This window comes from Macaca thibetana, chromosome 12 (assembly GCF_024542745.1).
Source record: "Macaca thibetana thibetana isolate TM-01 chromosome 12, ASM2454274v1, whole genome shotgun sequence".
NCBI classification, from domain to species: domain Eukaryota; kingdom Metazoa; phylum Chordata; class Mammalia; order Primates; family Cercopithecidae; genus Macaca; species Macaca thibetana.
This window is the reverse complement of record NC_065589.1, coordinates 111,058,586-111,082,116: the sequence shown is the minus strand read 5'-3', so window position 1 is coordinate 111,082,116 and position 23,531 is coordinate 111,058,586. Positions and strand designations below refer to the sequence as shown.

The 23,531-nt window shown below is 36.2% G+C and overlaps 1 protein-coding gene across 6 annotated transcripts in view; it reads left to right on the top strand.

The window, feature by feature from the left end:
- SLC35F5 (solute carrier family 35 member F5) overlaps positions 1-19,208 on the top strand; it is a 49,031-nt gene extending 29,823 nt beyond the window's left edge. For 2 of the 6 annotated variants that reach the window (XM_050752091.1, XM_050752087.1), the window contains exons 12-16: positions 812-971; positions 3,158-3,248; positions 6,999-7,153; positions 8,305-8,398; positions 13,358-19,208. In XM_050752091.1, coding sequence (XP_050608048.1) covers positions 812-971; positions 3,158-3,248; positions 6,999-7,153; positions 8,305-8,380 — 482 coding nt within the window. In that variant the 3' untranslated portion in view covers positions 8,381-8,398; positions 13,358-19,208. Of the gene's footprint in view, positions 1-811; positions 972-3,157; positions 3,249-6,998; positions 7,154-7,397; positions 8,285-8,304; positions 8,399-11,287 lie in introns of those variants that run through there. The other 4 variants (XM_050752092.1, XM_050752089.1, XM_050752088.1 and 1 more) reach the window with 3 other exon arrangements.
- Positions 19,209-23,531: the final 4,323 nt, after the last annotated feature.

Below are 23,531 nucleotides of genomic sequence, written 5' to 3'. Positions count from 1 at the left end.
TTTGCTTTTATTAAATGCTTACTTTGTGCCAGATACTATGCTATATTTTATGTGTTTAATCTTGCCAGCAACCTAATTAAATATTATTAAATTTTATTTTATGTTTATAGATTGGAAAACTAAGGCTTAAAAGAGGTATAAGGTTCGCACTACTATTCAATGATAGATAGAGCTGGGATTGGACCCAGGCAGTCAGACTGCCGAGCACACACTTAACCACTATGTGGGATGGCTTTCCTTAATAACTGGTCAGTCTGTACTTTGCTCATATGTTGAATAGCTCTTTGTGTGTACAAACTTTCTCACTAACTAGCTAGAAGTCTGGGAATGCAGGAACCAAAGTTTTATCTCCTTTGGAACTTCTTCCATTACTGCTCGCGTAGCACAAGTGTTTTGGACATAAATACTTGAATCAGAAAGCAAACCATCCAATTCTTTAAAATTAATTTAGGCTGAATACACAAACACATACATACCAGTTATTTCTTTTAAGTTCTAGGGCACTATATTGTCAGTTGCTAAGGCTAACAGCCCTTCTTGTTGAGTTGTCCTAAGTGGTTTACTCCACAGTAGTTGCTCCCATACAGTGGGATAGTTGAACTGACTGATCACCAGTTGCTTCAGACAGTTTTCTTTTTATGGTTTTGAGCTATTCACAGGACTGACTTAAAAACAAACCAACAGAAGGTTTAGCTAGTGAAATCTCCCAGAGTGCTTTTGTGCAAAATCTAATTTTGATTTTAGAGTTAATAAGCTTGGAGAATAGAAATAAATCACAATTTTAACTTTTGTTTCTTTTATACATGTTCAGGTTTTGTAGGTTTATTTAATCTGCTGCTCTTATGGCCAGGTTTCTTTTTACTTCATTATACTGGATTTGAGGACTTCGAGTTTCCCAATAAAGTAGTATTAATGTGCATTATCATTAATGGCCTTATTGGAACAGTACTCTCAGAGTTCCTGTGGTTGTGGTATGTACTGTTTATTCTCCAATTATTAATTATCAGTTGATTAATTTTTGGATATTTTAAGCGTTTATATTTTGTCTGTTTGCTGGTGGCCCTTCCTGTGCACCCCATTCTGCAACACACGTAAAACTGAATACTTTAACTCCACTAGAGCAGGGACTTTGTTTTTTAACTTCTGTGTGCCCATTCCAGAGTAGTGCCTTGTCCACAGGAGGAGCTCAATAAATACTTGTTGAATGAAGGAATGAATATGAATGGTCTAAATCTGTAAAAATGTTTTAGAAAGTGGAGTATTATGCAAATGAAAGTAGTCATTATCTAATGGATATCCAAATGTATGAGTTATGTATGCCAAGTGTGAAGGCATGAGTTCTAATTGAGAATCCAGGAGATGGTGCTTATTTAAGAGGCTTTGGAATATCTGTTTGCTTGTTCATAGGTGTTTTTGTTTTATTTATTTTCAGGACCTTTCATATCGGTGAGCCAGATATGTAAACCTTAAACTCTGATTGATTTGAGATGTTGACATACTTTGATATGCTATATATCCAATATATTGATATGCAATAATAAACTTAAAATAATTTGAAGACAGTATCATGTATGGAGTTTGAGAAACCTTTCAAATAACAGAGCTTTCTACTTAGTCCTATTTTTATTTGATAGAAACTTAAATAAATAGAATGAATAAAACATAAATGAATAAAATGAATTTTATTACATACCCATTGAAACTGTTAACTAGTTTTCCCTTGTGAAAGACTGCAACAGAAATGGACTTTTTTTGTGGAGTCTTCCTTAATGCTCTGCCTATACTGCTGTGCCTCCCTGCCCAGTTAAGGAATATCTGTTTTCTTGGATCCCCCATATTCACTCTCTTTTGTGTAATACTTGAAGATTTACTTTGTATTGTAGTAATTTATGTTCTTATCTAAACTCCTTTGCTGATCTAAAATTCTTTAAAATCGTAATCCATTAACTCATTAATTTTTTCATCTTTAATTATATACATTTTAGATACTCGATTGTTTTAACCTGAACTGTTAACAGATGACAAAAGGCTTTAGCCATCAGCTAAATTGGATCCACCTTAAAAGCTGGATTAAGTCAAACAGGCTTTATAATTCTACCTTCCAGGTTTTTTATTATAGTACTCTGCGTGACAAATATCCAAGAACATATGCTATATTTGACCCCGAACGCTCTTTTCACAGAGCAGCTAAGTAGTGGGAACCACAAGTACTTAAATTCCCTTTACCTCATCAAAAAGGACTAATTGTTCAGCCTCTGTTCAGTACTTCTAGTGACACTTTATTGAGAGATAGCCCCTTTTATTGCAGGACAGCATTATTAATTCTGACATATACTGAGCTAGATTTTACTTGCCTATAACTTCCATGGATCTGTAGTCCTAACGATATACATTATGGTTTTGTCTTGGCTTATAATTCATTTTCTCCTTATAAACCCAAATTATCAGTCTTTATAAATGGCTCATCTGTCTCCATTGGGTATAATATTTTCTTTCAATTCAACAAAATTATATGCAGATAGATATTTCAAAATTTCATACCCACATTGATAATTCAAGGTAAAATTAAAGAACTTAACTTTTGGTTAGGACAATTGTTAGAAAAATGGAAAACAACAAGAAGATATTTTTAAAGAATATTCAAGCCTTTCTTTTTTATGCCAAGCCAAATCAAAAGAATAACACACTATTTTAGTGTTCATGAAGGTGAGATATTTTTGCTTGGTGACAGAATCACATGTTGGCTTATCACTTCCTTAAAGTCTATGTGTGAAGTATTGTCCTGCAACATTAATATTGCTGTTTTCTTTGTTACCTACGTATCATCACAAAACTGTAATAACTGTTCAACAGTTTTTTAAAAAAATTAATGAAATATAAGCTATAAACTCAAAGTTGAATATCTGCAAACAGATCTTGAAAAATAGCATAAAATATTTTGAGCTTTTTATACTTACATATTTGTATTTTTAATATTTGAAGAAAAACTTTGAGAATCATCTTAATGACTTTATTATATTTTATGTCTCAATCCATCCTAACCTCTTATCTTTGCTCCTGATCTCACAAGCCTATATTATAAGAAAGTCTTTGTTCAGTGTTTTTCTTTGGTTGTTTAATTTTTTTAATATAGAAATGTCTATTTTCTTTTTTTTAGGGGCTGCTTTCTTACCTCATCATTGATAGGCACACTTGCACTAAGCCTTACAATACCTCTGTCCATAATAGCTGACATGTGTATGCAAAAGGTAAGGAAACTATTATTCATAGATATTTTAGGTATGTTATTAAAACAAACGTAATGAAAGTTGAGATGTGATTAAATTATAAGGATACAAACATAAATAATACTTGATGCTTTCTCTCCCAAGGTGCTTTACTACATAGAAATACAAAAAGTACCAAAGAAATAGATAATTTCCATTTTTAGCTTTTCCATTTTTTTCCCTAAATTTCTAAGTTAAGGGCATCATCTTCATATGTAGTTCTCCAGTTTTAGAGCTGATTCTGTTCCAGATGTTCTTTGGTAAGTCACATTTATCATATAAGCATTTTAGTTTCTGCGATGAACCGTATCACAGGTTCCTTAACACTGTGCTGATACTACCGAAGATATGAGCAGTACATGAATAATGTTGTTTGCAGTGAATGTTAGCCATCTCTCTCTGGACTCAGCAGAGTGGGTGTCCCATCCCTCTTCTCTGAAGGCCTAGTATGGATGCGGGGATTCTTGTAATAATATTGGCAATGCTAACACCACAGAAAAGAGAATCTGGGATGTTTCTCCCAACAGCCTAGAAGGGAAGAGTTTATTCAGTGCTCCTAGGTGTAGCAGGAAGAACAGAGGTATGCTGTTGCCCACACTGAAAGATGGAGCATAGCCATTTATCACACAGTTCAGTAGATGTAGGCATTTAACTACAACTACTAAGTCATAGAAGTGTGTGTGTGTGTTTTAGTCTAATATAATTTGAAGAGGGAAATATTTCAAGGCCCAAAGGTTTATAATGTGTACAAGCAATAGTCAAATTTTTAAAGCTATTTTTCTTTAGGTCTTTGTGCGGTTTTTAAGATAAAAGTGGCTGGGCACCATGGCTCATGCCTGTTATCCCAGCACGTGGGAGGCCAAGGCAGCCGGATCACTTGAGGTCAGGAGTTCGAGACCAGCCTGGCCAACATAGTGAAACCCCGACTCTACTAAAAATACAAAAATTAGCTGGGTGTGGTGGTGTGCACCTGTAATTCCAGCTACTTGGGAGGCTGAGGCAGGAGAATCATTTGAACCTGGGAGATGGAGGTTGCAGTGAGCTGAGATCATGCCACTGCACTCCAGCCTGGGCAACAGAACAAGATTCCATCTCCAAAAAAAAAAAAAGATAAAAGCAAAATATGCTTAGTGCTATATATCCTCTCTATTTATAAAACAATTATTTACTGATATTTAACTTTGTTTTATGGTTTAGTAAATTCTTATTTATTTGTCATGGTTAAAGAACTGAGATTCTCTCCTTAATTGAGAATTAATTGCCTTACATAACTTGCATTTTCATAGAATGTGGATATTCTATATAACACTAACATTACACATTATTACAAATATGAACCAAAATGGTTGTGAAACTGGGAAAGTGCTACTTGCTAGAGGATTTTCGTAGACTACTGTGTAAATCCTCTTTATTGTACTGATATTTTAAAAACATAAGCTTTTGTAGATTGAAAAAAAATGGCAGGTTAATGTTCAGGAATTTTTAAGAGAATAGTCACAGGGGACCTAAATTTATTAAATGATTAGTCATTTAATAATTATCATTACAAATAATAATGGTTATAATTTGTTTAATAAAGTATTTTAGGATAAAGGCAAAACGGGAAAATGTATGTACAAGCAATTAATTATGAAAACATAACTAAACTTTAACTGATTGCCGAGTTCTAGATATGAAGACAATCAGGAAAAAGATCTGGTTTTCTTGATTGTCTTCACATCTAGAACTGGGCAATCAGTTAAAGGAGTAGGCTGTGCGTTGGTGTTGGGATTGAGGTTAGGGAGATTCCATCTGGAAAAAGAAGCAGGGTGTGTCCAGAACTGTGACAGAAACATGATAAGAGAAATCTACTTTTATAGGGTTTGAGGTTCACTTAGCTAACTGTATTTATTTATAGCTTCTGAAATGTTAGCATTTATTAACATTATTGTGCTTGAAACAAATTGGTTATTTAAGTCTATTTATAATTATTTTATATAATAGGAAGCATCCCTGATCATATTCTATTTTATATTCAGATATATTTAGGAATTAGAAAACAATTTTTTGTTTACATAGGTAATTTTCTTTGTTGTAGTAAGTGGCTTCATTTCTTTTGTCATAGCTTGTTGGAAATCAAATTAGAAGTTTTTTATTATGAGACAACATATACACGACTACATTGTTGCAAGCAAACTTGCCTTCTAAAGTCTTCTAGGGCTTTATCTGTCTTTATTAAGTTTGCTTTGATTCAGTTATGAAAGAAGGTTTTTAGTTGAATATTCATGAAATCATTCTGTCAACTATAGCTACATTTTTAATTGCATTATTTATAACTTCTTAATACCTTTTCTGATCTTGGGTAATTTAAATACAGCATGGTTTTTCCTGATTATTAGTCATTCTGGCAAATATTCCAGGAATATGTTAAAATATATTGGTAATTTCATAACTAAATGAAGACTTTTTAGTTTAATGACTATTGTTTCTGGGGTGTTCTCAGGCTGACTCAGTCACCGTGGATGAATACCATATAAATAGGGCCTGCATGTTAAAAATCGCCGGTTATTATTCTTGTGTTATGTACTGTGAGTTCCCTCATAAAAGACATTATGCTCACAAAACCCCTTTACTCTGACTAATGGTGCTATGAAGTGGAATAGTATATGTTTTCCACCAGAGGGAGTCTTGCCTGTGATTCCAGACTTTTTTTTTTGGAGTTCTCAAAGAGGGCAAACACAGTTTTCCTTCCCTATTTTACAGATAGAAGTTACTATTTTCATCATTTTTTTAAAGCAAACCTCCTGTGTGCTGCACTTAAGTTTCAGTAGCTGATCGGTGTAGGCTTCTTTGACAATTGTTTCTGATCTTTAGTTGAGTCTAGATGGTAAAAGTGAACTAGTGAAAGGGAAGAATTAGTTTTGTTTTGGTAACTTTATGGCATCTCATTATTTTTTATTTTCTTTTTATGTATATATTTGTTTTCTTGTTTATTTTTTTCTTATTTTTTTTATTTTAATACCTCCACCCTACTTACAGATATTTTTTATTTTCTTGACAACCCTGATAAATGATGGATTGGAGGATCACACTTGTTGACATCAGAGGGCCCTTCACTGATGAGGCTTGTCTTGTTGCTTGTCTTCTCTGACTAATATTCCTTAGTAAAAATATTCCTATATTTTTTTCTTTATTTTACTCAGTCATTATTTCATTTTGAGGTTTTTTCATTTATTGCTAGTTTTGAGTGTCATAAATTTGCACTTAATTTGTTTTTGGTACTGTCATAAGAACTGTAGCATACACAGGATAGTACAACTATAAGTTTTTACGAAAATGTACATTTTTTGAAGATGACTATGGAAATTGAGGAAGAGGGAACTATTTGAGACCAGGCAGCAAACAGTGAAAAAGTAATGAGCAACATGGTGTGCAGGACCAAAGTTTCATACTGTATATCGCTACTCTCAGTGTGCAATGCCTATAAATGGAAAGTATGTTTTTTTGGCTTTCCTTTAGCCTGTTTTCCAAGCAAGAACTATTGTTGTTGGTAATTTAGGTACATGGAATTGTAAGTTGAAGTCTTGAATTCTTACTTAATAATAATACACTTAATACACCGTCAGTGTTTAATTTTGTCTTCCCGTTGTTCTTATTCCTGCTAGTTGTCACAAATAGAAAACTTAAATTGAAGGGGGAAATTGCCTTAATGATAATTGTGGGTGTGTTTTTTCCTCTATCTTTTATTTTTAGGTGCAGTTTTCTTGGTTATTTTTTGCAGGAGCTATCCCTGTATTTTTTTCATTTTTTATTGTAACTCTCCTATGCCATTATAATAATTGGGATCCTGTGATGGTGGGAATCAGAAGAATATTTGCTTTTATATGCAGAAAACATCGAATTCAGAGGTAAGTTTAGTCCCAATACACATTTTTTAAAATAGTGTTTGCTAGATAACTGAGAATTGCATCATGCTGGCCTAGCTTTTAGAGATTTTGTGAGGAATTATTGAAATATGATAACTTATATGTTATGGCAGATAAAAATAAAATAATTTGTTTAGATCTTTTGGGTAATAAGATTGTTTCTCTTTCTCTCTCTCTTTCCTTTTCTTTCTCTCTTTCTTTCTTCTTCTTTTCTCTTTCTTGACAGAGTCTTGCTCTGTAGTCCAGCTTGGAGTGCAATGGTATGACCTCAGCTCACTGCAACCTCTGCCTCCTGGGTTCAAGTGATTCTCTGTCTCAGCCTCCTGAGTAGCTGGGATCACAGGCACACACCACCATGCCCAGCTAATTTTTGTATTTTTAGTAGAGACAGGGTTTCACCATGTTGGCCAGGCTGGCCTTGAATTCCCGACCACAAGTGATTTGCCTGCCTAATAACTACAATTTTTAAAAAAAGTTTTGATTCACAGGTAATACCAAAAGGTTTACTGTTTTGCCATAATGAACTTAAATATAGAAGACTTTTATTGATTTGAACATAATTCGTGATAGAATAGTATTGCCTCAATTTTTCTTTCCAATTTCTTTCTATTTAAGAATGAAAGCTTTTTATATTTTGCTATGAAAAGAACTTGATTCCAGTGACTCTGGAGGCTGAGGTGGGAGGATTGCTTGAGGTTAGGAGCTCGAGACCAGCCTGAGCAACATATCAAGACCCTGTCTCTAAGAAAATAAAAAAAAATTACCCAGACATGATGGCATATACCTGTAGTCCCAAGCTACTTGGGAGGCTGAGGTAGGAGGATCACTTGAACCCAGGAATTCAAAGCTGCAGTGAACTATGATAGCACCACTACACTTTAGCGTGGGTGACAGAGTGATACCCTGTCTCTTATTTAAAAAACAAAAAGTGAGACCCTATCTCTTATTTAAAAAACAAAAACAAAAACTGCTAACTTGGTACAAGTTCTTGAGAAATTTTATCCTAGTGTTGGTTCTGCCACTGACTTGCATCCTGCCCACATAGCTTCAGCCAATGGAATAGATAAGGTTTAAGGTTCCTTTTCAGCTCTAAAGCTTTCCTTAATTATTGACTTTTTTTTTTTTTTCTCAAGAGTTCCAGAAGACAGCGAACAGTGTGAGAGTCTCATTTCTATGCACAGTGTTTCTCAGGAGGATGGAGCTAGTTAGCTGTTGTCTGTAGCCCAGGTTTGTATGTGAGCTGGGTTTACTATTGAATATGATTCTTATTTGTGTAATATTCAAACAAAGGATTGATTTTTTTTTTTTTTTTTTTTTTTTTGAGATGGAGTCTCACTCTGTTGCCCAGGCTGGAGTACAGTGGCACAAACTTGGCTCACTGCAAGCTCCGCCTCCCAGGTTCATGCCATTCTCTTGCCTCAGCCTCCTGAGGGACTACAGGCGCCCGCCACCACGCCCGGCTAATTTTTTGAATTTTTAGTAGACATGGGGTTTCACTGTGTTAGCCAGGATGGTCTCGATCTCCTGACCTCGTATCTGCCCGCCTCGGCCTCCCAGAGTGCTGGGATTACAAGCATGAGCCACCACGCCTGGCCAGGATTGATTTTTATAATTAGTTGTTTGAGAGGCCATACAGCCTTAAAGGCTAAAGGGGCTAAAGCCTGGGCTCCAATTCTATCTTCTGCACATACTAGCTGTGTGGCCCGATGCAAGGTTCTTAATCCCTTGGTGCTCTGGTTTTCTTATTTGTGAAATGGGATTACAATAGAACCTCCCTTATAAGGGTGTTAAAATAGTAAATACTTGGTAAATATAAAGTATATACAATAGTGCCTGACTCAAATGATCAGGAAGTTTTAACTCTTATTTTTATTCATGCTAAGGGTCATTTTATTTAATAATATGCTTTAGAAAAATATTTTTTCTCTGATGATAAAAGTAAGAAAAATGTAATATTCTGGTGTACAATATACTGGTTGGAAAATACTAGTCTTTTATGTGTGTGTTTTACATAACTGGCACAGTGTATATCCTCATTCTCTGACATTGCTTTGTCATTTAATAATGCTTCTGGAATATTTTCCCATTTTTTACATTTTAAGAAATAGTGTCTTCTATATGTCTTTGATGGTAGCGTACATGACATTTTGCTGAATGGATGCTTGAATTAAATGCAACATACATATTTTGCAGGTACAAAAGTGATTATTTAGAATGAAAGATCACAATAAACTACTAGAATTCTGAAGATCCAGGCCCCTTTTTCTGAGACATCTTTAGGCAATTTATATTGAAATGTTTCTTGATTGCTACTGAGTTTTCCCTCCCTATCTAGAACATTGTACAACTCCTGTCAATTGTTAACACTTATGTTGGGCTTGAAGTTTAAGTTTCATTATCCTCATGGTAAACTTGCTTCTAACCTACGGCTAACGGTCCTGGTTATCTGTTTTTCTTGAGTGGGCTGTTTTTAAATCTAGTTTATACTGCACATGGTTTAAGCTCTAGTTCTCCAAGACTTTTTGTACAAGGCAGCTACCCCTGCCCTTCCCTGGCCTGCCCATCCTGCTTTCATTCTCTTCCCACTCTGAGGAAATTAAACTCTTAGCTGATTCCTTTGGTGTTTTCCTTCTTGTCTCCCTAAGTATCATGCTTATGACTTCTGTTCCATGAGTTCTCAGTTTTAGGCATCTTCTGCTGACTTTTCCACTGAGATCAATGAAGACAGATTATTTTCAACTTTACTCCTCCTCTGCTCCCACCTCACATGCCTCCTATCTCCATATCAGTTCTGCCTCCTCATCATCCCTGTATAGTTATTGCATAATTTTGGATAGATCTGTAGTCAGTGTTTATACTGCTGCAACTAAAAAATTGTTACTTATAACTGAGCCATGTAGGATTTGTCCTGGTATTTCCCTTATGCAGAGATCCTCTGTTACTACCCTTTTTGGAGAATAAACCTTAAAGTCTTCTCCTGGGTTAGAGAAAAGGCACTTGGCCAACTGTGAAAAGTAAGAGAGGGCATCTGAGTGTCTCTCTGCTTTTGCTATAGACATTATACCAGTCTTCCTGTTTGTAGTTGTTTCTTCATCCCTCCTTACAGAGATATCTGGTCCTATTTTTCCATTGCTAACTAAGAGTTGGCTGTTATTTTCTCATTTTTCTTCTTTTCTTTTTGTCCATGTGGTTTATTCCTTTTAAGAAAAAAATTCCAAGCTGGGCACAGTGACTCATGCCTGTAATCCTAGCATTTTGGGAGGCTGAGGAGGGAGGATCACTTGAGCTCAGGAGTTTGAGACTAGCCTGGGCAACATAGTGAGACCTTACTTCTATTGAAAAATATATATATTTTTTAACCCTTTATTTTCTTTTTAGTGAGGTTTTGGAGAACAAGTGGAACTAAATATGTGTTTATGTGCCATCTTTAAATTTAAAAAAACCATAAACACAATTATAGTAAGTCCTCACTTAACATCATCAATAGGTTCTTATAAACTGTGACTTTCAGCAAAATTACAGCAAAACCATTTTTTTTTTTTTTTTTGCATCAACATTATAATGTAACAACACTGAACAAAACAATGTTATTCGGGGACCTAAAGTCAGTTTCCTAGAACCTGTGACATTAAGTGAGGACTTTGTATTCTTGAAAGCTTTTTAATGCTGTAATTTATGCATTATTTTTCTTGGGTATGCTGTGCATTGTTCTCATACTCACACTTAAACCCACCCATATCCAGCAAGGTTTCAGTATTTTTAGAAGTGAGAGCTGGGTAAAGAAGAAAGAGTGAAGACTAAAGAAGATGGATTGCAACAGAGTAGAATAGACTGGGCAAGTGTCTTTGTCTTTGCAGGAGTAATGGTGGAATATACCAGGAGTAAAACTAACTGCTAATACACAATCTCTCGTGTCGATGTCAGCTTTTGACATTGCTATAGAAGTCACATTCATAAGTTCTTAGTACTCCAAATTTGAGTATCCAGTTATTAAGTATGTACACCGTGAAAATAGGTATTTCATTTTAAGATGATTTGCTTTTTAAAATGTAAACTGTAGAAAAGTAAAACTATGAAATTATAATCTAATCACATTTCTGTGGTTTTTGTTTTTAGCACGATAATGGAACTATACAGCGAAGAGACAATCTCTGGCAAGTTTTTGTAGAAAACATGTTTCAGTGCCTAGTCTGAAAAATAACAGTTTCAGTTCTTTGAAACTCTAAAATATATTTTTCTCATACCTGTTTTCTTCATTTTCATAATGAAGCACTTTGCTATGTAGCTGTGTACATATCACTACAGTTCTAGGAAGTTCCGGTCTACAGTCCATCCAAAGGACCAACCTGCCTTACACATCTCAAGGAGTTCAGCTGTTGAAATCATTTGAACTAATCAAGGAATAAATCCTAATGTTCCAGGACTTAATTTTCACATACTTGTTAAATGCTGGAATATATTATAAAAATGTTTTCAAGAAATCACTTAAGTGTTCATAGACCAGTGTTTCTGACAGGTAAAATGCTAAAATAAGCTACCTGTAGTAAGTATGGATGATATTTTTGGGTTTTGTTGAATATTGCAAATTAACCACACAAAAAATGTTTAATTTATGCAACAAGCATGTTTGTGCAAATTTCGTGGAACTTTAAAAAGAATAAATATTTGAGAAAATATCTGATTCACTTACACTACATTTACTGTATTATTCTTTTATAGCATTAGGTGCCTTGTATTTTAAATCTGTGACAAACCATGGCAAATTTTTAAAGGGGAAGTATTATTATAAAATGAAGAAATATGTATTTCTAAAGGCTATATTGCTGTAAACTTAATTGATAAAGCTCTGTTTAATTTAGAGTTTTGAAGAAATAGTCTCCCTTCAATTAAGAACTTTTCATAATGGAATGATTTAAATTGAAGTGACAAAGAGTATTATTAAAATACAATGTTTATATGTGTATTTGTGTATTATAGATGTATCAAGTGATTTCTAATTTTTTCTCATATGAATATGCCAGATTACTCTAGAACTAGATGCCTCTTCTTTAAATAATTTTAGTTTTCCTGAATAAATTTGTAATGGTTAAAGTACCAAGGAAGGAAGGCGAGAAGGGATTCTGTTTTTAAAATCACATCTGAACTGTTCCTCTACTAAGATTAAATTAAATGTGAAATACTCGTAATTGCAATTCTTAAACTTAGGCACATGTGCTCACTGTGCACCTGCTCCTGGACTCTATTCACCAGAGTACCAGTAAACGTGTGTCCCAGGATTCACAGGCTTTTGATTAATCAATATTCTTTTCAAGTTTTCTGTGAATAGTTTAGTTCTCTTCAAAATTTCTTAACTAATCTGATTTTTAAGAATTCACTTTGCAGTGTTTAGCTTCCTATTCACATTCTTAAAATTGCTTTGGTGTTACCATGAGTCGAAAATGAAGTTTAGCCTTCTTTCTGCTTCATTCTGAGAACTTCTTGATTACCTTTAAAAATTGTTTATGATATTAAATTTAAAATACAAACAGCTCTCTCTCTCTCTCTCTTTTTTTTAATCATCCAGCCCAAAGTGGCAAAAACAGCTCTTTTCTCATGTGGCACCACCAATAACTCAATTAAAAATAATGTTGAGTTTATTATACTTTTGACCTGTTTAGCTCAACAGGGTGAAGGCATGTAAAGAATGTGGACTTCTGAGGAATTTTCTTTTAAAAAGAACTTAAGGAAGTAACATTTTAATTACTAAAGGACTACTTTTGGTTGAAGTTTATTATCTAGATACCTCTACTTTTTGTTTTTGCTGTTCGATAGTTCACAAAGACCTTCAGCAATTTACAGGGTAAAATAGTTGAAGTAGTGGAGGTAAAACTGAAATTTAAAATTATTCTGTAAATGCGATAGAGAAAGAAGCTGAGCTTAGAATCTTTTGGTTGTTCATGTGCTCTGTGCTCCTCTCATCACACAGGTCATGTGTTGTCACTCACGATTCTGGAAGTACTAAGCCGTAGTTAACAGGCTGGATAGATCTTCAGGCAATCTTCTTCCAGTATACTGCTGCTTTTCTGTTTCTTAAAACAAAAAATCAAAGAACAACTTCTTTAGAAGGAAGCACCACCATTCAATTGGTTAACTGAAAGTATGAATCACTGCTGCTTCGCTTGCCCACCTGTTCTCTTTTTCTCACAGGTTTTATTTCTCGGAATGATTGTTGCATTTGAATACTGTAGCCATGGTGAGTGAGCAGTTGAAGACTTCCTTTCTGCACCTTCATAGTTAAGGGTTCATCTTCTCACGAAATAAAGTTGTGCTGGGTTGCTTCAATTCTGTGGATTGCCTGGAAACTAGGTAACAAGGCCCTTAGATCACAACGACCACGTTGCAGGTCTTTGGAAATGCTGGGAAGGGGTTACATTCAAGTAACTGCTGACATCCTTCCTGTCTATCAGAACCATGTTGGCCTGTAATTATATTTTTCTGAATCTAAAAACAAATAGAAATTTCTGGTATCTTTTCAGTCTCCTACTTTTCTTTCTATTCATCACTTAAATCTCATTATTGTATAATGTTTCAAATTATGACCTGGATTGAAGGAAGTCTGTTTTGTCAGAAAGACTTTGTTAGGTGAACATCAGAATCTCAACCAAAACAAAGCTGAAAAATGAGACAGACTTAAAAGTGAATGCTTTTGAAATGAGTGCTTTTTGGAGCTTAGGAGAGCCATTAGGTTTATGTAATGCACCCATACTTATTCCTTTAAATAAATTTTAATTTAAAAACATTGAGATATTGGCCTCTGTCAGCCTGATTTAATTAATACTTTACATTAAGCTGATTTTCCCCCTGGCAGCTGACAAATAAGTTCATTGTTCTTGTAGAAGTGAGCTCACAAGGTTAAATGTGAATGTTCTCACAGGTACACAGCCCTGGTTCAGAAGAATTTTAATGCCCACTTTAAAATCAATCATGCAGAGCCAATTTGGGGTTGCAAGGTATGACTCCTCTGGAAGCCAAGTTTTTTCATAAAGCACTGTGGTAATACTCATAGCACTAATCCTCAGTGTGCTGGTTGAAGAAATAAAATGTCTTTAAAGAAGGATAAAGGAGAAATTAATTAGAAAATGTTTTTTTCCACATATTAGCAAATAAGTGAAATGTTATTTTCATATTAACTATAGTTACGATCTTCATTTCTCCCTCTTCTCCTTTGAAATATTCTTTATTACTAAATAATATTTTAGGAGGAATTAACAGAAATAATTACCTGTAACATCTGCAGATAAACTTACATAGCTAACATTGTGTGCTGACTTTTTTAAATGGTGAAGTGGCATTAATGAGATGTTCAGTTTACAGAATTTGAAGTTTGAGTTCTATTTTAATAGTCTGCTGTGTCCCCAAAATCCCATTTAGATAAATTGAGGTTCATTTTTCACATAGACTTGCAATTTTTAGACACCACATTTCCTTTTTTATAGTAACAGCCTCATTTGCCTGTACAATAAGTAATAATACAGTATTTCATAGGTACATTGTATGTGCACAGGAATTTTTTTCTTTAAATCTTAAGAGCCTTTAATAAACTGGGGATATTTAAGTATTTTAATGTTACTACATTTAAAAAATAGTGTTTTCCTACAAAAATTTCTGTATTCAGTATACGTTAACTATGAGAATGTCAAACAGTGAAATCATTGAAATATATTTAAGGAAAAATTACCAACCAAAAGTCATGAGTACCTTCTATATGCATATTTACTGGAATGTTCATGTGAAATGCCAGCATCTCCAATAAGAGAATTTTGAGTCAGGGGTGACACAAACATGATTTTTATTTTTGAGCTGGGGATTTTGATGGAGAAGCACCTAGATGAAGATACCATTTCATTCATGATATTTTAAAATTAGAAAAGTAAAGCTTCTAAATTGAAACCCTTATCAGGTCACTTCATGAAATTTTTAGTTTTAAATTTAATTTTACATGAGATGTCTTTCGGAAGAGCTACTTTTATTAACTTTCACTTAGATCCTTGTGTGCTAGGCATTCCGTATTTCTCTACTTGATTTTCCTGTACCTAGTTTTGATTACAGCAAGTATTTAATAATAAAGTCAGTCATGTGAGAGTATCCATTAATTTCAGTGGGTCCTTGCAAGGCAGGCAGAAGATTTCTTTCCAAGAGTCTTATTTTTGACATGAGGTGAAAATCTTTTTTTTTTTTTTTTTTTTTTTTTTTTTTTTTTTTTTTTGAGATGGGGTCTCACTCTGTCACCCAAGCTGGAGTGCAGTGGCAGGATCTTTCTGCAACCTCCCAAGCTCAAGCCATCCTCCCACCTGAGTCTCCTGAGTAGCACTACTGGCATGTGCCACTATTCCTGGCTAGTTTTTTGTATTTTTGGTAGAGATGGGGTCTTGCTATATTGTCTAATTTTTGTGTTTTCAGTAGAGATGGGGTTTCAACATGTTGGCCAGGCTGCTCTTGAACTCCTGAGCTCAAGTAATCCACCCGCCCTGGCCTCCCAAAGTGCTGGGATTACAGGTATGAGCCATCATGCCTGACTCAAACCAGTTCTTTAGATTGTTTTTGCCACCATTTACTTACTTGGAATAGTTTTCATATTTATTTTTCTTATGAAGAAATCCAGTATCAATCAGATCATGTAACATCAAAGCAAAATTTCATTGAAGGCTATCCTTGTCTTAATTATTCTAAAATAAAGTACAATAAACTAAATTATTTTGACCTTTGTAGTAGCATAGTGTTAAGTTATATATATATATATATAAAAAAATATGCATACTCCCAAGTAAAATTTCAGAGACAACATGCTGGAGAGCAGTGGCTCTCAGACAGCATCAGTATTACCTGAAGGCCGTGTTAAATACACATTATTGGCAGAGAGGGGAGAACACAGTGACTCATGCCTGTAATTCCAGTGCTTTGGGAGACTGAGGCAGGAGGATCACTTGAGCCCAGAAGTTCAAGATCAGGCTGGGCAATACAGCAAGACCCCTGTCTCTACCAAAACAAAAAAACAGGCATAGTAGTGTATGCCTGTAGTCTGAGCTGCTTGGGAATCTGAGGCAGGAGGATCACTAGAACCCAGGAGTTCGAGGGTGCAGTGAGTTGTTATTGGACCACTGCAGTCCAGCCTGGGCGACAAAGTGAGACCTTGTCTATTAAAAAAACAAAAGCAAAAACTTGATTGCTGGGTGCCACCCTAGAGTTTCTGATTCAGTTGGCCTGGAGGTGGGGGTGGTGGGCCTGGGAATTTGCCTTTCTAACAAGCGTCCAGGGAATGCCCCAGCTGCTGGTCCCAGGACCACACTTTGCAAATTATTACTCTGAGAAGAGCACTAACTTTGACATTGGATTCCTTCTGTTCCTCATTAGCGAATTTATTTGGGGGAGATTATTCAATCTGGTAGATCCGCATTCACTTAGCTATGAAGTGGGGGTTAATGCAACCTGCCTGGGACTGTGAGAATGAGAAACTCTATTTGAAATACCCAGCCCAGCGTGCCTGCGTGCTTGAAAAATGCTGACTCCCATGGTCCGTCCTCCCCTCACTCTTCTCAGCTATAAAGCGAGGAGCGAAATTCAGTATCTTCTAAGATTCTTCTTAGGTGTAAAATGCTGTGATTCTAAAAGTTTTGTAGTTCCAGAGACAATGCCAAACACCTGTGTGTACTTAGTGCTTTATAAAGAGTGGTAATAACGTGATACCACATAGGCCATAGTTTTGTTTTTGCTTTTGTTAGGGTGTTTAGCATCTTGACTCCTTAAAAGTTTTCAATCAGATTTATAAAGCAGCATTGAAGAAGTTGTATTATATTTGAGCACAGTTTGAATCCATGGCAGTTTTACGAAGGCCGAGTATGTCAGATGAATAGGCTAATTTCCCTGAGTTGCTGACCTTATTAGTCCCTACCATGTTGCCCCCTGGTTACCTAATACATGTTCAAAATGTATAGTTTTCATCACCTGCTTGATCTTGATTTTCAGACAGCATCAAATCAGCTGCAAAACAAATCCAAGCTAAAATTGTGAGCATATGATTAATTTAATATAGCATGTAATTATGTAGTATTTTATTTATTTATTTTTTGAGATGGAGTCTCACTCCCTTGCCCAGGCTGAAGTGCAGTGGCACGATCTCAGCTCACTGTAACCTCTGCCTCCTGGGTTCAAGTGATTCTCCTGCCTCAGCCTCCCTAATAGCTGGGATTACAGGCATGCACCACCACGCCCAGCTAATTTTTTGTATTTATATAGAGACGGGGTTTTACCATGTTGGTCTTGAACTCTTGACCTCAAGTGATCTACCTGCCTTGGTCTCCCAAAGTGCCGGGATTACAGGTGTGAGCCACTGTGCCCAGCTATCCAGTATTTTATTTAAAAGTTGTCACTAGGGTGTTCACTATTATGAATTTATAATCTTAAAAGCTGGGGATGCTAAAAGTACCAGGCTAAAATATTACTAGGTTTTCTCCTCTTTTAATTCCATTTTGTTAGAAAAAAATAATCACAACCAGGGTTCTTTTGCCTTTCTCCAGCCATCTAGACTGCTTTACTGCAATGTCGGGAAGATTGCATACAATGAAAAGTGTAACTAGTTGATTGGGATTTGGAAAAATTGAATCAAGCATTTGCATTCATCCAGAATGGTCTTAAACTACTGACTAGGGGGTGCCCACAGGATGAGCACTGGTGGCGTGGGTGGGAGGAATTTCCCTGGGTACTGCAATTGCATTTGAAAGATCTATTTTCCAAAACCTGAGCAGAGAGAGGCTAGGAGGAATGCAGACAGGACATTCAAAATGCTAATTTCCTTTACTAGTAGAACACGAAATATCTGATAATGGTTTTAAAAAAATAAGTGCCAGGATTCATTGTAGTATAAAGGTTCAACTAGTATAATTTAAAATGAGTCTTTATATTCAGGCCAGGCATGGTGGCTCATGCCCTTTAATCCCAGCACTTTGGGAGTCTGAGGCGGGTGGATCACCTGAGATCAGGAGTTCAAAACCAGTCTGGCCAACATGGAGAAACCTCATCTCTACTAAAAATACAAAAAATTAGCCAGGCATGGTGGTGCGCGCCTGTAGTCCCAGATACTTGGGAGGCTGAGGCAGGAGAATCACTTGAATCCAGGAGGCAGAGGTTGCAGTGAGCTGAGATAGCACCACTGCACTCCAGCCTGGGTGACAGAGCGAGACCCTGTTTCAAAAAAATTAAAAAAAATAAAAAATAAAAAGTGAGTCTTCATATTCAAATTAGTATATGAGGTTAGACAAACCATTCTTATGTGGGACCAGGTATATTTAATTTGCCTTTCTTTGTAGTCATCCTAGTAAATCCTTGTAAAGGGTTGTTTTAAATACAATTTTATAGTATATTCTAAATCCCCTTTGGCAAATAAAGCTGAAGTTATCTAGTGTCAGCATATTGTGATTTGTCTACTTATATAAGACAAGATTATATCATTCTGATCAAGTTGCAGCATTTTAATTTTATATGATAGGTCTGTATTGAGTAATCAGTACCTATGTGCAAATATTAAGTCAACTTAATTACCAGACCCAGAAGGCCAGAGCTAATCAAAGAGTACTTTAGGAAGATGAAATATTTATAATGAGTTATGGAAACAATGTTTTAGAAATGTTTTTCTTGGTGTAATTTAATGCAGATTTTTACCTCAATTTTGTTAGAAAACTTGGTAATTTTATCCCTCCATCTATTTAATATTTAATATTTTCAGATTCTAGAGTATTTAAAATTTAAACACAATTATAAAATTAATTATAATTCCTACTTATGTTAGTAGCTATGATTTAGGGCCAAAACTATCCTGGTTTTGTCTGCAACTTGAAACATTGTGTATTTTAAACTATATAATTTGGGAACATTATTTTATAGACTGTGGATAACCAAATATAGAGTTTGTGATTTTTTAATGCTTTATTTGTATAAAATCATTTGTATATTCTATTTATAGTATGCATTTTCTAGCTCATTAAAAGTACATAAAAACTTCAAATCTATCCTTATACAAATATTTGATTTCTAGTTTCCTTTTATTAAAACATTTTCACTCGGCCGGGCGCGGTGGCTCAAGCCTGTAATCCCAGCACTTTGGGAGGCCGAGACGGGCGGATCACGAGGTCAGGAGATCGAAACCATCCTGGCTAACACGGTGAAACCCCGTCTCTATTGAGAAATACAGAAAACTAGCCGGGCGAGGTGGCGGGCGCCTGTAGTCCCAGCTACTCGGGAGGCTGAGGCCGGAGAATGGCGTGAACCCGGGAGGCGGAGCTTGCAGTGAGCTGAGATCCGGCCACTGCACTCCAGCCTGGGCAACAGAGCGAGACTCCGTCTCAAAAAAAAAAAAAAAATAAAATAAATAAATAAATAAATAAAAATAAAAATAAAACATTTTCACTCATTCATTCTTTCACACCTTAATCTGTAAGATGTGTCTTGGGTATTTGATAAAGTAGGTCTTCTTGTGGAGCACATCACTCAGCTTTGGAGACCAAACATTAAACACACTGAGTTGCATCTTATGCATGTTAAGGTCTAAAGCCAACAGAAAAGGTGAAATTTTTGAATAATCAAATTGCCCTGGGGAGGGTCCTGAATAAGAGACCTATATCCATCATGAGATGGAATGTAGGTCATTGAACTTTTCCTCCAAAATTGGAATAGAAATTAGCAACAGCAGAAAGCCAATGCTATCCCTAGGATGGTGGGGTGGAGGGAGGAAGCCATCATAAAGCTCAAGGCCAGGGTCACACAGAGGAAGCAGAACCCCCACAGCAGAGCACAGGGGCCTTCAAGGTGCTGCAGCTGGAGGCAAAGAAGGAGGGAAAGAAATAATCTTGCTTTTCTTTTCTTTTTGCCATTGACTCCCATTGACAGGACCTGACTGGAAGCCAGCTGGCATGGGAGCTTGGGAGACGTATCCCTCTGGTATATCCCCTGACTTAGAGCAGAGCAGCAGATCTCAGGTCAAGCAGGCTCAGAATTGGCACAGACGCTAAGTAACTGGCTTGCACTGGGGACCATATTGTACGGACAGCACTTACTTTGAGCAATAGAATCACAGCTATGAAGATGTCACACAGTACAAGAAATATTCTGGAACCAAGATCACTTTTATCCATCTCAAGTTCACTCCGGAAAGTGGAATTAGGGGAAAGTGCCTGCCCTGGACTAGTATTTCAAATCCCATCCCTCCTGTTCCTCTACTTACTCCCCTTTCCCTTTTTCTTCTCTCAAGCTGGGCTAAAGGGAAATGTGAAAAACATTATTGTCTCTTTAAAACCAAACACATATAAAACATGAAAAATATTTTTCAGTGACAAAAGATAAGAATGGAAGTATTCAGGATAGTGTATTCGTAGATGCTTTGGGAAAGAGGAAAGAAAATAATTTCTTAAATTTTTTTCTTGAAAGACTGAAAATAGAATCTTAAGGAGATAGTGTTCTTCAAGCCTTGCTCTGACTACTTATAATGTCTTTCTTCATCCACTAATTATTTTGAAAACTCACTTAGTCATTTGTCAATCCTAACCTTTAGAGAGAAACATTTAAAATCAGTTCACTAATCACAGCATCTTTTTTTCTTTCTTTTTTTTTTTTTTTGAGATGGAGCCTTGCTCTGTTGCCAGACTGGAGTGGCAACATCTTGGGTTACTGCAACCTCTGCCTCCTGGGCTCAAGTGATTCTCCTGCCTGAGCCTCCTGAGTAGCTGGGACTACAGGCGCACGCCACCACGCCCAGGTAATTTTTGTGTTTTTAGTAGAGACAGGGTTTCACCATGTTGGCCAGGATGGTCTCGATCTCTTGACCTCGTGATCTGCCCTCCTTGGCCTCCCAAAGTGCTGGGATTACAGGCGTGAGCCACCGCACCTGGCCCACAGCATTATTTTTCAAGTGTCTCTAGGGTGAGCAGGTGTCCCGGTTTGCCAAGGACAGTCCCAGTTTCTACCTGCTGTCCTGGTACAATCATGAATAGTGCCCCTTTCAGTTTCAAAAGTGCCATAGTTTAGACAATAAATTACCTGACCACCCTTATATGCCGCATGTTTCTTAACACCTAGGCTGTGACAAAACTCACATTTTCTGACTGTCAGTCTAGTGTTCTTTATACTAGACGGATATGGTCCACAAAGGAAGCAATATTGGCCTACAATTAATCTTGGGTCTTTGGATTAGAATGTTAGAGTTCTACCTTCAAAGCATTTTCCTCCTGGAGTGGTCTTTGCACAAATGGTAGGGTGATTTGTGGAGCCAGTGAAGAACCAGACTAATCCAGCTTGTTTTATTGGCCCCAATTTTTCTTCTCAGGGCCATAAGCCAGTTATTACCAGGAAACAAAAGCGAACAAGCAAGTATTTAGTTTTAAATTGGTATAAGGAGAAGCATCTAGAATTAAATCTTGCCACATAAACCCAAATCACCCCCAAAGCTAAGGGGATCTAAAATAGACAATGAGTGCTGTTTTCATAAAGATGATGGAAAAGCCTTAACAGGTAAGTTGCTGTACCTTCACACAAAGAAAATAGCAGGTTATTATGCTTTTGTTAAAACAAGTGACTACTACGTCATTTCTAAATCATTCCAGAATTAAGATGAGTCCTAAAAAAATATATATAGTGCCTCTGATGAGTGCATTTTAGATTTGCTTGAATGAGGGAGCAGTTATTACTAGCTGCTAAAATGCTCTGGAAACTCTGGTGCATACTCCAAAAACACACAAATAGTTAGGCCTAAGGAGAGAATGATACATGAACACTGGCAAAGAGCCTTACAAGAATGTATGCTGTGGGGAGTGTGGCCAGGGCTTTACAAACCATTAATAAAGTTCTGTACATATGATAGAAAAAGACTTGCCTTGACCAACAGCATCAGTCTGGGCTGCACTATTCTCGATCTGAAAGAATCCAGAAGTTTAAGAGTGCATTGAAGCCCTTCAATAATCAAAATGAGGGAATATTAATGGGACCTTTTCTTTCTATCAGGTACATTTAATCTGGGAGACCTATTAACCCTGTGTTCTTGAATAGTGTTTGTGAATCAACCGCTCAGTCTTCTATAGGACACCCGTGTATGTCCTATAACCTGAATTTTTAAGTCAGATAATTTTTGTTTTAACATTCATTTTAGATGGATGATACAAGTATACCTACATGAAACTATTTCTCAATTAAAACCAGTACTAGTGGCCCAGAAGATAATGGGTGTTCCAAAACAAAACATAAAAACAAAAGCTAATTCTAGGATGGAAAACTTGGGAAACCTGTTCATAGATTTCACTGTAGCAGTGAAACAGGACTCTTTATTGCAGCATTGTGTGAAAGATTCGATATGTATATAAACAAAGGGGATTTTAAAGAGGATGAGAGGGTTTAAGAGAGGATGTGGCCTAATTTTCAGTTTTCTTCATGCTCATTTGATCACTGATTCCTCACACTCCCCCACTCCATAAGTCCTTGCTTTGTTGCTAACCATCTATTCTCTATGCAGAGACACTCGCATTCCATAGAATACAGTTCAGAAAATGCTGGCAAAAGGACTCACAAAAGGTTGGGAATCTTTATGTGTTTTTGTGTCATTTTGCATTTTTGGGGGAAGAAATGTTTCCCTTTCTGAGATAATGAAGAGGGTGAATAGATAATATGTTTTCCTAGGCACAGATGGCAGATTTGAAGTGCTTTGGCAATCAACTTTGTGTCCCTAATACGTGCGTAGTACTTTTACCTTCAGCTTGTAGTAAAACATCACACAGCAGAAGATTGATAAGCAGTTCAAAAATAATGTCTCCTATCCTTTTTAAATTAGATTCCCAAACTGAAAGAAGCTTTGCAATTACTGCCAAAATGTCTCAGAGGGCGTTAGGTTAACCGAAGCTGGAGAGCAGTGGGAAAAGAGGCAGCTGCTAGTCACTGAGAATAAGGACTCTATTTGCTGTGAGGTTTGTAGGGGCAGCACTTTGCTGTTGGGGTTTGGCAAGGGGATTTGTTTTAAAATTGGAATTATATTTTGTTGGCTTTTAATCATAAGCAGGGAAATACATTTTTCCTATGCCTAAGAATATACAGAAGCTAATTTGGTCCATAATTAGAAAAATCATTGCCTTTAGCATATGGACCGTAACAATAGCGGTCATAACTCATGAGTCGTGTGACACATTGTTTCCCTTTGGTGAAGTTTTATTTTAAGATCTGTTAGGTATATCCAGGGAGAGAAAGAGATGAAGGTCAAGACATGCTTATTTTTACAGATGAGAGAGAGAGAGAGAGAGAGAGAGAGAGAGAGAGAAACAGAGAGAAAGAGATTCATTAAACTTTGAGTTAT